This window comes from Lacerta agilis, chromosome 4 (genome assembly GCF_009819535.1).
Source record: "Lacerta agilis isolate rLacAgi1 chromosome 4, rLacAgi1.pri, whole genome shotgun sequence".
Taxonomy (NCBI): Eukaryota; Metazoa; Chordata; class Lepidosauria; order Squamata; family Lacertidae; genus Lacerta; species Lacerta agilis.
In genome coordinates, this window is record NC_046315.1 from 53364904 (window position 1) to 53382947 (window position 18044).

The window sequence follows — 18044 nt, forward strand, 5'->3', positions numbered from 1 at the left end:
GTCCCCATTGTAAATTTAAGCTGCCTAAAATGACACACTGCCATACATATCTAGTGCAACTAAAAGAATAAATTGGATACATCTAGTTAATAGTTTGCTCCCTGTATTTTCTGTTACATTGTCTATAGGACCTCCTCTTCTCTTCTGTAATGACGTTGCAACCTTAGAAGTTGTAAAATGAGTGGCGACAGGCTTATATGAAACAAGTTTATTGGTAACTCAGGAATGGAGGTGAGAGAGGCTTTAGCAATGAAATGTTACATTATAAAAGTCCGCAATGAAATGATAAAGAAACTCGTGGCATAGGGTGTCGATGTGTAAAATGTTACTTTGTAAGAAACTGGAAGGTCTCATGTACTGCACTGTAAAATAATATGTTTAGTATTTTACTACTACACTCAGTGACCTATTTTTTGTCAGTCTTTTCATGCTTTATGATTTATGTGTGTACTATTTTGTAACAGAAACAATAATATATATATTTAAAGAAAGCAACTAGAAGGGCGAGCCAAAAAACAACAACTGGAGGGTGGGGATAAGCTAGAGGGCCTTTTCAGCTGTGGCCCCCGCTGCCCTGTGAAGCACCTAAAGGATTTTATTTCTTCTCCTCGCCATTTGATGGGTGGCAATGATTTTGCTGCCTGCTGGTGGCATGCTATACCCTCGCTGCTGCTTATTATATGTCATCTTGTGGATTTCTGTTTTAATATTTTGTACGTTTACTAACTTTGCCACGTACAGGGCCAGATTTAGGTTTGATGAAGCCCTAAACTACTGAAGGAAATGGGGCCCTTTATATGTCCAGCTGTCCTTTGTCAACAACAAATTGTCGCTGTTTTTTTGTGCACAATATATGTTATATGGTAATTTATGGACCTAATAGGTATCTAAAGCCATTTGTACATAACAAATAGGAGCCAACACAGCACAAAACACTGTTGCTGTATGTAGGTTTTATTTTATTTGGTTTTTAACTTATATTTTGGAAATGCACACCCAGTTTTTCTTTTCCTTTAATTTTTTTTGGCCAGCGTATGCTCTCTGCATTTTGCAAGCCGCTGGGCGAAGCCTTCTGCGTCAGGCTCCTCAAAAAACCCTTCGCGGCGGAGTGAGCAAGTTCCAATCCAACTCAGCGGGGCTTCCGCCCGAGTAGACGAGCCTGGGCTGGACTCTCCTGCGCGTCAATGGGAGCCGGCGCCCGCCGAGCACAGCGGAACTCCTTTCCTCGTGACCCGCTCGCGAAGTATTCTAAAAGTCCGTTTTGCAGGCGAGGGCAGAGGTCCGCCTCTTGACGAGCTCGCACTCGGCTGATGGCGCCGGTTCCAGCGGCTCCTTCCCGGCGAGATAACCCTCCCGGCTTTGCCCCCTGGCGGAGGAGGGCTGCTGCTGCTGGCGAGCGGGCTGGCTGGCTGGGGCGTGCCAACGCTTCGCGGCCAAGTCGCGCTTCCTCCTGCCAGCGGGAACCGGGAAGCGCCCGGCGCTGAGGGCAAGAGGGCGAGGAGCGCCGCGGACTTCCTCGTCCGCCACCCGGGACAGCAAGAGTCCCAGCAAGACGGGGAGAAATGATGGTGCGGGCGCCCTGCAACAGTGAGTAGCTCAAAAGTTTCTCTGCGCCCTCCCCCTCCCCCGACCTTTCTTGGCTCTTTCGTTATTTTTAACCGACCTGTTTCATTGTCAGAGGCTGAGCAAACTTCTGCGGTTGCTGCAGCGCTTTCTTGATGATGAGACTTGACCCATGTGCTCCCGGGAGCCCAAACTTATTTGCAGCGTTAGGGTGTTTAAAATGCGCGCCTCTGAGCACGCACAGAGTGCTTTCCCTTCGCTATTGAGTGGTCGCGGCTCATCAGGGACTGGGCAAGGCGAGATATAAGGGGGAAGAAGCCCTGTCCCCGTCACGTTTAGAAATTAACCTCCATAACACAGAAGGATTTCCCCCCCCCCCCAGTCTGCAACTGGATGTCCGAACCTGACAGCTATGTGAGAAGCCCCACCTACTCCCCATACATACCCTCATGGGCTCTATTTAAACTTGCATGCTATCCCTTAGGTTAAAATAGAGGTTTATTCAAGCAGAGGCTTGATGTGCTAAAAGGTTGAGAACCTCTGTTTTAACCTAAGAGACATGTCAACTTGAATAAAATATTGTGGGGCCCAGTTAAGCCTCACCCCAGATAATCAGTCGCAAGATGTGGCAAACACCGTTTGAATGGCAATGCCCATCAACTTGGAGAGGCAGCCTGTGTTGCAATTTGTGAGCCAAATGTCTAGCTAATGATTCCACAGCAATGTCCTTCTATGTTGCAGAACAAAGATTGTATGGGTGCATTATTTTGCTCTATTTCCTCAATTACTCATTTTGTGTGTAACTTGGGAGTTGTCACCTCTCCTAATCCTTCAGCTATTCACGCACTACAGAGCAAAACATCCTGTAAGCAATAATATTTATTATTTACTTCATGGGGTGTGCCCAAGCTGCAATGTTCACCTTGTTTCTGAGCACTAAATTTTTATTTTATTTTATTTTATTTTATTTTTGTTTCTGATTAATTGGGTGCTCTCCTGAAGCTTTGTGTTCCCCTGCCTTCAAAGTGGCTGGAATTTGCAGGCACAGGAGCTTCTCCGGAAGCTATTAAGCTTGCAATATTGCAGACAAATAGGCCCAGGAGCTTTTGTGGGGATATTAAAGGAATTCGCTTTATTCATAATACCTTATGAGGACAGGAGCAGGGATTTGACTCTATAGTCCTTTCTTATCTTAAATAATGGTCCCCAAATGCATATTTGGGATTTTAAAAGGGTATTGGGTCTGAAAAGGTTTAAGACACCTGATCAAGAAACTTGTCTGAAGAGTTCTGTTTTGTTGTTTTTAGAGGCAGAGTTGGCCTGAAATCTGCTGGATTATGAGCCAGTCCAACCTGTTGTATGTTGACATTGAGCCGGATTGTCCTGCCCACCCTCTCCCACTGCTGTTTCTGGGAGCATCCATTCTGTGGATGTGGCCATACTGCTCCATAAAGCCCCACTAGTGGTTGGCACTGGCGGAGGAAGAGGAGTGGGGGGGGAGCGCCCCACCCCTGGCAATGTGATCCTGGCAGGGTGCCATCGCGGATGACCCCCCCCCCCCCCGCCTGTGCTGTGTGCCCCACCCCTGCACCAGTGCACCCCACCCCCAGGACGCATGCCAGCCCTGCCTGCTCTCCGTCCCCCAGTGCCGGAGCATGAAGCTCCGCCACTGGTGGTTGGTGGATGTTTGGATCCTATGTAGCAAACAGATCACTGTCTTTGTATATATATCAAGATGGATGAACAGTATTGTGCAATATATCCTGCACTGGCATTTCTACAATTCATCTAGGGATAGATTTCTCTCTTCATTTCAGAACTCCCTAGATGGGCAGTGATAGGTTTTCAGAACTAGATGGTTGCTGGCCATTGTAGAAAAGTTGGCCACCATAAGGTACCTTTATGTGCTCTAGCAGTGAGAAAGTTATGGGCTACTTTTTTAAAACCCAAAACCGTATTGACTGCCAAGAAGGTTTTATTTAATGTAAGTGACTTGAAGAACTTCTATAATTTCAAGTTTTGACAACTTGCACTTCTGAAAATGTATATGTTTACATTACTCTTGGATTGACTTGTTTATATTTGTAAGTTACATTGCAAAGGTGTATTGCTGCAAAGGGGGGGGGGGAATCTGGCTGGCTGGCTTTTTGGTAGCGCCTTGAGGGTCTCATAGTTGTGAACAGTACAAGGCAGAAGAAAGTGATGAGTGAGCTCTTTGTAACCCTCCATAATGAGTAAATGTCTAGCATGTAATTAGGCTTGTGGAGAGCTAGCATTTACTTTGTAGAAGCTGGAGTGTTTAGCTGACAGTGATAGCGATAGCGATAGTGTGTGTGCTCCAAAGAAGTGAATATGAAGAAAAGGAAGGCTGACAAATATATTTGCTAGCAAGGCTGAAATTCCTTGTGTAACTTCGTGAGCAGCGTGTTGTACAATCCATTTAAGAAAACATGTGGAATGTTTGAAGGCTGTAGATATGCAATAAATATTTCCATCATGATTCGTGGCTGGAGTTTTATAGCGATCAAGGCCTAAATTCATAATGACTATGAACTATGTCCTATAGCAAGCATGGAGAACCTTTTTTAGCCTGAGAGTCGCATTACTTTCTGGCAGCGGCAGAGGAAGCGCCTGCTTTGCCTTCCTTTCCCCCCTAGCGGATTTTTCTGCCGGTCAGCTGGCCTTCGGAGATGCATGGAAGCGAGGGGAGGGCCAGTGAGGAGGGGCGTGACGCCCCTCCTTGCTGGTCCTCGCGTCTCCGAAGGCCAGCTGAGCGGCGGAAAAGCCTCTGAAAGGGGGGGAGCGCCTGCTTTGCTCTCCTTCCCCCCCCCTTTCCATGCTTTTTCCGCCGCTCGGCTCCCTGGGCAGAGCCGGTGCGGCATGGAGGCAAGGGGCGGGCCAGCAAGTGTCCACCCCCCCCCCGGTGGTACCCGGGGCACACACACACACCCCACGCGCCATCGCTCCGCCCCTACTTTCTGGGCCCTCTTCCAGGAGGAATCCACATGCCAGTGGTGGGTAGGGCTAGAGCAAAACTGGTCAGGGCCGTGAATATACGGTACCTTTCACCTTTGTACAATAGTCTGGTTTCTACACATACCCCCCACAACTCCCTCTATCCTCTATTTAGGCAAGCTGGGCACATGATTAGAATTCAAAGACCCATTTGAGAAAGGCAAGTACACTTGAGCAGAGTGCAAAGCAGGGTACATAACCTGGGGAGGAGGGCCAAATAAAAGAGGCCTGGATGGGCACCTGAGGTTCCCATCCCTATCCTATGAAATCAAGGTAATGAAGAAGAAAAAAGACCAAGTATTCCAAGCAGACACCACAGGGTATTTTAGCTCAGGTGGTAAGAGCACAGTGCTGTTACAGACATACCAACGTCATGGGTTTGATCCCCACATAGGTGCATATTTTGGCATTGCAGTGTGTTGGACTAAATAATCCTTCGGGTCCCTTCCAACACTGCAGTTTTTTTTTTAATTCTATGCAGTATATAGGACTTCCTGGATCACTGGGTGAAAAGTTTTGTATCTTACATTTCAGTGTAAAATCATGACTGTTTCTTCGTTTATGGGTTTATGGGAAGATGGGAGGGACATTTCCTGTACTATTCTCTGCCAATTCAATGTCACACCTATCCCATTCATGCTGTTGTAAGCCCTTCCGTGTTGTTTGTCATTCTCCATTCTCCCGAAAGGTCCTCATGCTTTTAGAAAGCGTGTAAATACTGTATAGAATTCATAACTTTCCACTCAGTCTTCTACAAATGGTTGCAAAATACTTAACACAGAAATACCAAGAGAAATATGGATCCCTTCTGTTCTCTTTCCCTCTTTACAGTTTACTTTAAAGGAATACATTAAAATGGTGAATATTAAAAAAAACCAGACTGAATAGAAGTGAATTTGGCATCTCTTGGCAAAAGTTGTTTTTTGCTTCTGTGAAAGTAAGTGGATGGAAAACATCAAATATTTACATCCATCTGGGAAGTTCTGCAGGAGCAATGCAACTGCAGTATTTAGACCCTCAGCTATATGAAAAATGCCAACCTTAGACATCCAATGAGCAGGAGAGAATAAATCACATTCAACTCTAAGCTTTAAAAGGGCACAAAATCAGTTCCTTTATAGCATCTTCAAATTTGATGCTCAGAAGGGTCCAGATATACCCATTTGGGGAAAAGGACACTGTATGTAAGGAGATTCATGCATTGTAATCTGACTGAGATGCACATAATACTAAGATAATAATACTAATACTAAGATGTAGACTATCTTCACTTTGTTGCTATTATACCCATTTCCATGTCACAGTAGAACAGGGATTCTGTTGGAGTATTGCCCAATTTTCTCCCTACCTGAACTAGATAGGGTGGTCTCAGATGTGCTGTTCAAATATTAGAGCTTGATTGTGCTGGGGGACTTGGTGGCCTCAAGGGTGATTGTGGGGCTGTCCCAAATGATATCCGGCCCCACTCATAAAGTAGGGCATACTTTGTGCCATTTATCTGTATGTTCATTTTGCATGGGTGGTCTGGATATTGACCCAATTGGTTCCAAGTTGAGCATCCTCCTCTCCCTTCTGATGTAGCTAAACAAACTCCCTAATTCTTCAAGGAACTCTAGGCAATGAAAAGTGGGAGCAAGGATGGAGGGAAACTTGGGTCAAATCTGACTGACCAGAGACTGGAGTCCATATTGGACCTATGCTGTGGTGATGACAGCGGCAGCAAAAACACCATACTTCTCTGCTACCATAATTGTTATTGAAATTCTACTCAATATTGATCCAGGGCACATTCCAACGTATAGTTAGCAGAGTAAAAACTTAAACACGTTGCAGGATTCCCAAAAAATAGAGCAGAGGCAATTGTATTTCATGCAGCAGAGCTTTACTGCTACTGAAGGCAAATGAGTATAATGGTCACAAATCCAATACATTCAGGACTGGCACTGTCCATAAGAAATCCAGTTGCAGCAGACCTAACTTAAACTTGCAATATCTTATAATAAAATAGGAAAAGAAATAGAGAAAGAGAAACCCAGGCTCCTTCTGGCCTTACTTTTATAGTCAGCATGACCTTGACAGAAAGAGATAAGAGAACCAGCTTTAGCCCAGCTGTACTCAACTTCTCTGAAGAAGTAACACAAACATCATGAACCATCTGCTTGCTTATTTCACACAGAGAAGCTTCCAGAAACTTCCAGAACCCTCTTGAATTAAGTAGAATAGGAAAGTTCTCTACACATCAGATCAATACTTTCTGCACTAAGAAGTGTAAACAGAAGAGCTGCTTTGGGTAGTAGAAGGTTTGCTATAAAGCAGCAAGGAGGCCAGAGGATGGTACCAATGCAACAGTTTTGCTAGACGTGTTTCAGACACTTGCATCTTCTCTGTTTGGGAATCAGTTGCAGCAACTGTCATCAACATAGCTGGGGCTATGGGAGAAACAAGACCTTTTGGGGGTGTTAATGATGTGAACTCAGGTTTTATATTTGTGTGAATAAACCATATATCACAGTCCCCGCTATGCCTCATTTCCAAAGGAAACACAGACTCTGGTGAAGTGCATGCATGGAACTCATGGAATCTCGCACTGCCTGGCGATTGGGATGGCGTGCAACAATATTTTGTGGCTCAGTGAGCTTGGCAGTTGCCACTTTTCCTTCTGAATGTGCATAGATTCTCTCAACTGTCATGAAAATGTTTGTTATTTTTTTCAGATTTTATGAAGTTAGGAGGGTTTATCTTTGCATCTGTCTGTGCCTGGTACTTTGGATCCCTATTGGCATCTATTATACCTGAAGACTCCTTAGCATCAGCTTTTGACAACCTTCAAAACGTTGCCGAGAAACCAAAACTTAAAGGTATATGATCACATTCTCCTGGATGTACGTATTTTAATATTCTAAGGCACATGGTTATTTAAGTAGAAGTTTTGTAAAAAAAAAAAAAAAAAAAACTTCTGTCTCTTGTGCTACCCATGTAAAAATGGTCGGATTATTTAGTAGAGTAGATCCCACCCCTTCAGACCGTAAGAAGAGTGCTTTGCCTCTACCTGAAATATGCAACCATAGCTGCACCACATCTGCTCTCTACATCTCCTTGATTATTAAAGGAAGCACCTGACCTTACATTTACCTCGGTCTTTCCTCACCTATGTTCCAGTTCATTGACTGAAAAACATTGAGGGTGATCAGATAAAAGATCTGGGTTGGCAGCAGCCACAGGTTTGGGGAAAATAGATTGTTTGGGCATCAGCACTAGTTAAGATGACTTGTCATGTGAAGACCCTATGTTTTGAAGAAAAAAACCTGCTATACTTAACAGTTATGATTTACAACATGACAAAATAATCCTCTAATTTACATTCTTTCTCTATCATTATCTAACTTTACTAACTATATTCTAATTATTTCCAATTCTAAATACACACCTAAGCCTCAATTTCTTCCAAAAACTTTCCTCTTTCAAAATAAATGTTGGCCACAATCCAAAATGGAGTTAAATAAGGTCAGACCAATTCATTTTAGTGGACATTAGCATGCTTAGCTGTGTGTTGGGTTTAAACTATGAATGATGGTTGCCCAGTGTTCAAAGGCCTTCCTATCTAATGTACTTTTCAGCACCACTCCCGAAAAGACTGAAATGTGACCACTGGTCTCCATGTTCACCTGGGAGCTATGCTTATCGCATACTCAGTGGTGGTGGTCAGAAGTCTCTCGCCAAGATCTGTTTTGAAGATCAGCTGTGAGTACTGAACAACACTTGAGGCCAGCTTTGCCATTTATTTATAACAGAGTCCATTGGACCTCCAAATGGAAAGGAGCTGCATCTTTTTCTGGTAGTTGTAGTGGTATGAGAAGGTAGGGAGTTTTAACACTATTAAAACTAGGGAAGGGGCATAGACAATCACTCCAGCTGCTGCATGCCTTTCCTCTCCATCTGTATGTGCTTCAGTGTACAAGTATAGACAACGGTATACCGGTATTTTTAATTCAAGACATTCTTCCCTTAAATTTCATGCATTCCTTTTGGAAGAAAAGAGGGCCCTTTTGGGGGAACTGTACCAAACTCCCCAACCACATTGACTCGGGACTTTGGGGAATTGATATACAGTATAGACAATCATGGACTACATGGAGCAGTGGTCTCATTCTGTACAAGGCAGCTTCCTGTGGACATGATTTTTGGAACCTTCACACTGTTTTTAAATTTCAATTTATTAATTGTCTTCTAAAGCAACATCTCAAGGCGATTTACACACAAGATATTTATAAACAGTCAAAAACACACAAAAAAGCATTTGAGAAAAAGACTAAAATTCTAACAAATGGACACTTGCAAATACTGTACTCATTTATCCAGCTAGGAATAAAGCTACAGTTCCCATAGAAAAGGATGCAATGAGAGTGAAATTGGTTTAAAGTTGGTTTACTCAACATATTCAAGTGTTCCACTGATTAAATGGCTGACGGTGTTGTTTTGTCACAAAAGTGGGGGGGTTTTCCATTAGTGCATTGATGCTACAATCCTAAACACGCTTAAGGTGGGAGTAAGTTCTATTGAAAAAAGTAAGACTTGCTTCTGAATAGACCACCCGCCCTACACCTGATGTAAAACATGGCAGAAAGTGAGGGCAGTAACTTCAAGGAAACCACTGGGAGCTTAAAGTGAGCTTTTAATGATTCCTTTGCTGAAGCTAGGTGCACGCCCAGTGCCCATCCTGGGTATTGCTAGTACACCTTGTTTCAGCAGGGGAAAGCAGTTTCCATTGAAACCACTGTTAAAATGAAGGGGGGGTAGGGTATCCATTTTAGCAGTGTTTCAATAGAAGGTTCAAAGAGCAGCATGGAACTGTTAGAAAGCCTTATTGCAAACAAAGGGCAGTGTGGGGGCTGATTTAAAGAACAGTGTGGGGCTGTTTGCAAAAGGGCTTTCAAAAAGGCCCATACTATGCTTCCAAGTCCTGTCAGCTGAAGCTTCAATGTTGCAACATCGCCTGATGTCACAGCGACATCAGGTGATCGACCCACTAGTCCAGTTTTGTCCACCGGGGTGGGGACAGAGTTTTACATCACCCTCTACTGTTATCTCATTATTAAAGACCACAGGAAAGCATCTCCTGTCTGGCATATTTCCCAGATAAACACTTTGTGTTTCCATTTCAGACTCATGAGCAAAGAAAGTCAAAATGTTGGAAGAGGAATAAATGTTGCCATTGTAGACTGTGAGTAAAAAGACACAATCCTGTATGTGCCTTTTTTTTATTTACTGCTATGTCAAAGTGGCTAAGACACAGAGCTGTGAACCAAGAAAGCAACACTTGGAATCTCGCCTCTGCCATTAACTCACTCCGATGGCCTTGCCTTGGTCTGTCTGCCATGATTGCCATAAGGATTGCTGAGTTACTGTCTTGAAAGTGTTTGAGCACTCATAAAAAGTGCTCTTTAAAGGCTTTAGTAGCCATTATACAATGTATAATTTACAACAGTAATACCTGACCTGCTTTGTCTCATTTATCATAGATTTTCCTGAGTGTTCTTCCTTTTGCACACAACATAACTTGTAATTCAGTGTGTTTTATAAGGAGCCATGGATTCACAGAATCATAGAATGGTAGAGTTGGAGTGGACCATGAGGATCATCTCGTGTCCAACCCCCTGCGATGCAGGAATATTTGATCCAACGTGGGCCTCGAACCCACTACCCTGAGATAAAGAGTCTCATGCTTTAACAACTGTACTTTAACTTTTTGTTTGGATTTTAGGATTTATATTATTATAGATTAGGTGATTCCTTAGAAAGAAACTTAGCACTGTAACTCAAATTTGTTTTTCTTTTTTTTCTTTTTTTCTTTTTGGCCATCTTCCCTGCCAACTTTTCCAATGGTCTATACCAGGAGCAGGGATTTATTTATTTTTGGCTCTGGGATATTTATCTGGCCTCACCTCACCGACCAACTTTCACAGGTGGGTGGGACAATCCATTTGTCAGTCTCATGTCACATGATTGTCAGGTGGATTGCCTCCCCACCCCCAACTTGTCGAAATCCCTTGTACTCTCCACGATCCCATTTCAGCATGGGAGAGCAGGGACTGAGCACCCTTTGCGGCACTTTCTTCCACCCTTTTAAAGATCACAGCTGGAACAATTTCTCTCTCTCTCTCTCTCTCTCTCTCTCTCTCTCTCTTTCTTCCAAGCTCTCACAATGTGTCTCACACCAAATGTAACTGACCTGTTGAAAAGATTCTATGAACTGAAAAGAAAGACACTGTTTGTACCTTTCTTATCAACGAAAATCTTTCAATAAAAACATTTTAAGCGGGGACGACGACGGGGATGACTGCTGCAAAGGGTGTGTGCTTTGTCAGTCCCCGCTATCACATCTGAGCACCGGAGAATGGAGCACAGCAACAACACAAGTGCCTGTTTCCTCACTGCTGGGTGATAGAGCATTTTTTTCCAGAGCTGATGTCTAAAGTAGACATACGTTCTAGCGTCAGCGACAGTTCTGTCATGCAGCAGTGAAGAGAACAAAACTCCAATGAAAGCAAACTGACCAATTTGTTTTGTAAAGCCTTCCCCATGCTGATCCTTTGGGGAGGTTGGAGGGATCAGCGCAGGGTGGACTTTCCAAGAAGGTCCTGCACATCAGCTGAACATCATCAGTGGTGCCATCTGATTGGCTTGGGGAGAAAGGCCTCATGGGCCAAATTGGACCCACTGGTGAGTCTGGATTGATTAAAAAGCCAGAGGTCCCCACCCTGCCTACACACAGATGCACAGACCTGCATACATGACGCATGATGTGTGCTTAATGCCCTTTTCATTCTAAACTAAATATTTTTGTTTGAGAGATTTTGGAAAGTAACAGGAAAACATTTTTCTCTGTCTTGTTTTCTTTCATATTTTTTAATGCATTCTCTTTCTTACAGATAACACTGGGAAGCTTCTTAATGCAAAATCTTTTGACATGTGGCAAGGAGGTAAGTGGCGTGTCTGTGTTCGATACTGTTATAAAAGTGTCTGCCAAAAAAACCCCTCATGCATGTAAATAGCTGTTATGACACTTATGCAATATCAGAGAGTCTGTCTACAACAGATTGTTTGGATCATGGACATACGACTCAGCCTTTACTGAGGCTCCCATCCCATGCACTTTCTCTATATTGCTCCTTTTCCTTCAGTGGAAGAGAGACATTGAGTTGGAAGGCAGAGTTTTGGGGAAAAGGGATGTCAGGGGAAGGGAGAATCCCTTTTCTAGTTTGCTGGAACTGAAACCACCCTGTTCTAGCCACGAGTGAAACTTTACTCAAAGTTTTTTTGGATCCTGCCTTGTCCAAAAAGAGCAAGAATACAATGTTTGAGGGGGAAATAGCACATTTATGTCGGTTTCTCTCCCCACTGCCATTAACAGCATTCTCTGCACCACTGGCTGATTTTGTTCAAAAAGCACCCCAGAAATCTCTGCTCCTGATGGTGACCTATGATGATGGAAGCTCAAGGTAAGCAAACAGATTTATGGCCCTGTTTTTAACATAACTAGTGGTTTCACTTTTCAGACTTTGAGAAACGAGGTAGCAAAATATGTGGTGGCATGATAAATTTTACCTCCCATCTTACCAAATACACATAATCACATAATAATAATAATAATAATAATAATAATAATAATAATAATAAAATTTATTTATACCCCACCCTTCCCCGCCAAACCGGGCTCAGGGCAGCTAACACCAATAAAATCACAACAAAAACATAAAACAATTTATTAAAATACAGATTAAAATACAATTTAAAATTTAATTTAGACTGCAGCCTCATTTTTAAGTAGCCCACCAATCACACCAAAAGAATGAAACATCAGGGTTAAACTGAAACCAACCCAAAAGCCAGATGGAACAGCTCCGTCTTGCAGGCCCTGCGGAAAGATGCCAAATTTTCCTATATACATACATTGACCCCTTGAAGTTCCTGCAGCCAATTGGGAAATGGCTTCCAAAAGAATGTTAGAAAACCAGAACAATCATTTGGGAGCTGAGGTATGACTGTAATTAACTTGTAAGCTTTACTTAGACTTCTAGAGCGTCACCTGGTAGTATCATCACTGATGTGAATGAGTGAGTTCCTTTATCTTTTTTTGAATTAAATAATTATTATTTTTTTGTCCAGGGGTTGGGGCTGGAATGATATACACTCAATGCCTGAGCAAAAAATTCACCTGTATCTGTAATCACTAAAGTTGTGGCCATTTGTAATCCAGAGTTTATTAATCTCATCTTACATTTAGCCACTGCCTGGTGTGTGTGAGTGTGGCACTGCAACTGGGCCAGAATAAATAAACAAACAAACTTACTTCGTGTTGAGTACCCCCTCCTTTTCCTCCAGAAAAAAGCACTGGATATATTTGTGCAATCATTAGCTTTGTCTGCTTGCATAATTTTAAAGCAGGAACACAATATTTTTCTGATGCAGAAACTTGATACCTGATGTTGGCTTTTTTGGATCCTTTGCTCCTAAGGGATTGCCAACAACTTGTTCATGTAATTGTGTATTTTAAGGGTGGCTTTAACAGAATAAATAAGAATGGTAGTGTTGCAAGCAAGTGATAAGGTGATGCATATATACTTGGAAATGAATCCATTGAATTCAGTGGGATCTTTTTCTGAGTAGACATGCTTAGGATTGTGCTATTAATGCTCTTTATTTCTATGTGCTAAAAGAAAGCGTTTTAGGAAGAAATGAAATCTGAATAAGAATATCGGAAGAAATCTATCCTATTCTATTCAGACTTTAGCTTTTAGCAAACATGAATTGTCAAAGGTACAAAATTCGGATTAATCCTTTCTCTCTCACGTAGGTTAATGGAGGATGCAAAAAAGGCAATAGCAGATCTAGGAAGTAAAGAAATACGGAATTTGAAATTCAGGTCAAGCTGGGCCTTTATAGCAGCAAAAGGTTTTGAACTGCCAGCAAACACACAAAGGGAAATGGTAAGACTTGTTTAAATTCAGAGACTAAAAAATGTATATGGGTGTAGATAACACTTGCTGGAACTGCAGAACTTTAAATACTGATGTGTTTCTTGTAGTCTAGCTATGTTCTACGATGGACATCCAAACAAATGAAATAAAAGCTATCCATATTGGCTAACTTAGAGTATTGGAATCATAGAATTATAAAGTTGGGTCATCTAGTACAACCTCCCCCCCCCCCATGCGGTAATCTCAACTAAGGAAGCCCTGACAGATGGCCCCTCCAACCTCTGCTTAAAAATCTCCAATGAAGGAGAGTCCACCAGCTTTTGAGGGATTCTGTTCTCCTGTCGAACAGCTTTTACTGTCAGAAAGTTCTTCCTGGTGTTTAGCTGGTATCTCCTTTCTTGTAACTTGAATACATTGGTCCAGGTCATACTCTCTGGAGCAGGAGAAAACAACCTTCCTTCACCTTCCATGTGACAGCCCTTAAGGTATTTGAAAATGGCTTACCATATCCCCTCTCAGTCTCTTCTTTTTATCAGGCTAAACATGCCCAACTCCCTCAACCATTCCTCATAAGGCTTGGTTGCCAGATACTTTATCATAGGGTCACCCTTCTCTGCACACGGTAACTTAACGAATATTATGAGAGTAAATGTAGGAAGGCGATGTAATGATTTATTTATCACTAATCTTTTAGTTTATTGGTTCTGCATTTGCAGTGATGTGGGTTGGAAATACTTCCAGTGCTTTAATTTCCTGTGGAAATCTTTTTGCCTCGTAACTTCTTTAGTAAGAATGAATGCAAATAATAATTAGGCAAGCTTGGCAGTAACAAAGCTTTTTGCTTTATTCATCACATATAAATAAAATAAGAATGCAAAATTGGATTACTCTAGTGCATCAGAAACCTTTCCAGTGCAAACTGAAAATTGCCAATTCAGGTGTGTTCCCCCCCCCCCGAAAACCCACTTCACTGTGTATTCGTGTAATATATTTCAAGATGTTACTGTCGATCGTTATATTATTTTGAACACTTTAAATACTTCGAATAATACTGCATTGCTTCAATATTAGATAACCTGTTACTTGGATATACCATTTCTTCATACTTCCTTGTCCTTTGCAGTAGAACCTCTACTTATGTCCCGCTATACTTAGGCCTGTTCCAAGTCGCGACCGCGGCAAACCTGGAAGTAAACACCGTGATTTGCGCATGCGCAGAATTGGCTGCCGCCTAATGCACCTGCACACAACGGTGCTTCTACCAGCGACCCGTTTTGCCATAAGGACAGGCCTCCAGAACAGATTGTGGTCATAAGTAGAGGTTCCACTGTATATCTTAAATTGAAAGCACTTCCATTTTTTCTTTTGTTATTTTTAAATCAAGTACTTTTTTGTAATAATTAGAAACTGTTCTGTAAATATATTTGTGCATGTGCCTCCCTACTCTGTGGCATCCTGACCCTGTGGCATCCTGACTCTGTAGTGCTGATGAGAGTGAACCAGGTCATTGGAGCAAAGAACCATTTGTGCTACTGCTGAAGCCTTTTCTCATTAAATTGGAGTTAAATTACTTCAGCTAAATGGACACCCAGCCTCTTTCATACAAAATATTACCATCCACTTTTGTAACAGTTTGCTTTAAAATCAGAACAGGGCCTTATTAGTTTAGCATCTTTCCCATATACCACTTAATGTCTGATTTATTTCTGCTACTTAGTATGTCTTGCTGCAGAAACAAAATCGAATTAAGATGTTGCAAAGAAAGAAAGAAACCTACCAAAACATTAACTCCGAAAGTCCAAGATTAAGCTCCATATTCTGTTCCCTTATTAGGAGGTGGTTCTTTGAATTAATAGGCAATTACAGTCAATATTTGCTTCAGTTTTTTAAAAAAACAAAAACACCCTGAGAAAGTTTATCGATTCCATTTCTAAATTTGTTTTGGTTGCTTCACTATCTCCATCCTGCATGTCCTTAAAAAACTCTGGCTAGGTATCATGGCCTATACACCCCCAAATGTATCACATGCTCAAAAGAGTTTACTCTAGTGTCAGCTCCTCTCTGCTCTACTGCAGAGGCTACTTAATATTAAATCTAGAGGAAGCTGGAAGTGTTTTCAATCCTGGCTCTTGTCAAACAGATGCTTATATTAAAGATGCCACAATATATAGCATACCCCTTAGGAGGAGTGCTCCTGTTTAGATATTTGCCCCAGGATGATACAGTGGTACCTCTGGTTAAGAACTTAATTCATTCCGGAGGTCCATTTTTAACCTGAAACTGTTCTTAACCTGAAGCACCACTTTAGCTAATGGGACCTCCCACTGCCACTGTGCCGCCAGAGCACGATTTCTGTTCTTATCCTGAAGCAAAGTTCTTAACCTGAGGTACTATTTCTGGGTTAGTGGAGTCTGTAACCTGAAGCTTCTGTAACCTGAAGCATCTGTAACCTGAGGTACCACTGTATAAGGTAGCTAGGGGGATCCAGGCTGCCAATTGACTTTTCTTTCCTTCCTTCTCTCTCTCCATTTTTTGAATGTACAGTCATACCTTGGCTCCCGAATACCTTGGGAGTCGAATGTTCCAGCTCCCGAACGATCGAAAACCATGTCTTTTGGGGGAAGCTGAATGTCCGGTGTGGCTTCTGCTTTTGTTTATGGCACGCCTGCACAATTGGAAACCATTAGGAAACCACGCCTTGGTTTCCGAACGTTTCTGAAGTCGAACTGACTTCTGGAACGGATTCCATTTGACTTCCAAGGTATGACTGTAATGTCAAAATACGGATACATTGCAGTAGACATTATAGAGGAAACATATAATACGTAATTTTTTGCCTGAATATTCTCGGTCAGAAGTGGAAAGGGGTTGTGCTCAAACATTATCTCAGTTCTGGGTCCCAATTTGCAGCACACTCCCAAGCCCTTTTGATGGAGCCAAAAACTATGTGGTTCACATGAACTGACCTAGATAAATCAGCTTTTTTTTAGCGTTTTCTTTTCTCCATACACTTAGTGATAAAAGGGGTGGATTGCTTCCATTGTGTATTTTGGAATGTAGGAAGCTGCCCTATGTTGACTCAGATCATTGGTCCATCTTGCTCAGTATTGTCTACACTGATTGGTAGTTGCTATTTATGGTTCCAGACAGGAGTTATTCCCAGCCTTACCTGAAGATGCCAGGGATTGAATATGGGACCTTCTGCCTGCAAGGAACATGCTATGCCATTGAGTTGCAGCATTTCCCCGTTCTAAAGTGCCCCCCGCTTGTGGCTGGTTGGAAGCCACATTATTTTCTCATGTTACGGCAATAATAGATACTTTTTCACACAATTAAATTATTTTGAAGTCATAAACTGAATTGCTATTTATATGTATCTTTTAAACAGATCAACCATTCTGATGCGAAAAAGAATCGATATAATGGCTGGCCAGCTGAAGTCCAGATAGAAGGCTGTATTCCAAAAAACTAACAGTCTGGATTCTCAAGTTAAGATGTATCAACAAAGGAATGCACTGCATTATTACCACATGATCTCAGAATGATTTGTTTGCCATACATAGGAATGTCTTTGGCCATGAAAATGCCCATACTTTTTCACAATACTATGGCTGAGTACAAATGCAAGGGGATTGTAGCTGCTTAGTTCATTCCCTGGTCTTCCTGTTCTTCTGCTGCTGTGATTTCACCCACAGTTTGACTTGGCAGAGTTGGCACATCACACAAACCTGGGCTCATGGTTTGTCAGAGATATAAACCCAAGAAAAACCTTGGATATAACTTGTGGTTTGTCTGGAACAGGACAAACCATGAGCCCAGATGTGGACAACACACTAAGACAAACCATGACTTTGCAAACCACTGCAGCAGAGCAGGAGCACAATCTTCTCTCTGGGAGCTCAGCTCACACATTCACACTTTGGGTATGTTCACATTAGTGGGTTAAAATGCACTGAGGTCAAACCCCACCCCCTTCAAGCCTTATTGGCATGGTGTTATTTGCATCAAGAAAGGGATGGGGATCTCTTCACCAGACACACTTGATACTTTATGTTTCTCTGCTGCTGGAACTGCCACCTCATCCTCAACCACCTATTCATTAAGCTGTCATCTTTGCGTGTGTGGCGATTGTCTCAATTGTTCACATTACAGCCACATTACTTTCATTGAAACATCTTAAAGCCAAATCTGGTCATCACGACACTGGTAGTTTCATGGCTTCACGGTTTTATACTTGAATGTATATGCATTTATTACTTTAATTACTCTGGAATAAATAAAAGGATTTAATTTTTAAAATGAGCGGTGTAGTATTTTATATATACATGTAAAATGTGACAGAAACATCATGAATTCAGTAAATTGCTTGGAATGGAATTTATAGTCCGTTTCATGTTTTGTTGACCACCCTTAAGGGAGACAGGAAAGGTGAAATCATACCTCAGAGAGCTTGTTGAATTAACAGAGGCATGAATGAAGTCTGAAATT

The 18044-nt window shown here is 42.2% G+C and overlaps 1 protein-coding gene across 1 annotated transcript; it reads left to right on the top strand.

Moving 5' to 3' along the window:
* The first annotated feature begins 1441 nt into the window (after nt 1–1441).
* Nucleotides 1442–17858, top strand: FAM3B (FAM3 metabolism regulating signaling molecule B). Its single transcript, XM_033147058.1, has 8 exons — nt 1442–1587; nt 7293–7436; nt 8196–8319; nt 9741–9799; nt 11508–11558; nt 11990–12077; nt 13433–13565; nt 16945–17858. Exons 1-8 carry the CDS (start codon nt 1563–1565, stop codon nt 17026–17028), a joined length of 708 nt encoding a protein of 235 aa, XP_033002949.1. The 5' UTR covers nt 1442–1562; the 3' UTR covers nt 17029–17858.
* The last annotated feature ends 186 nt before the right edge of the window (nt 17859–18044 follow it).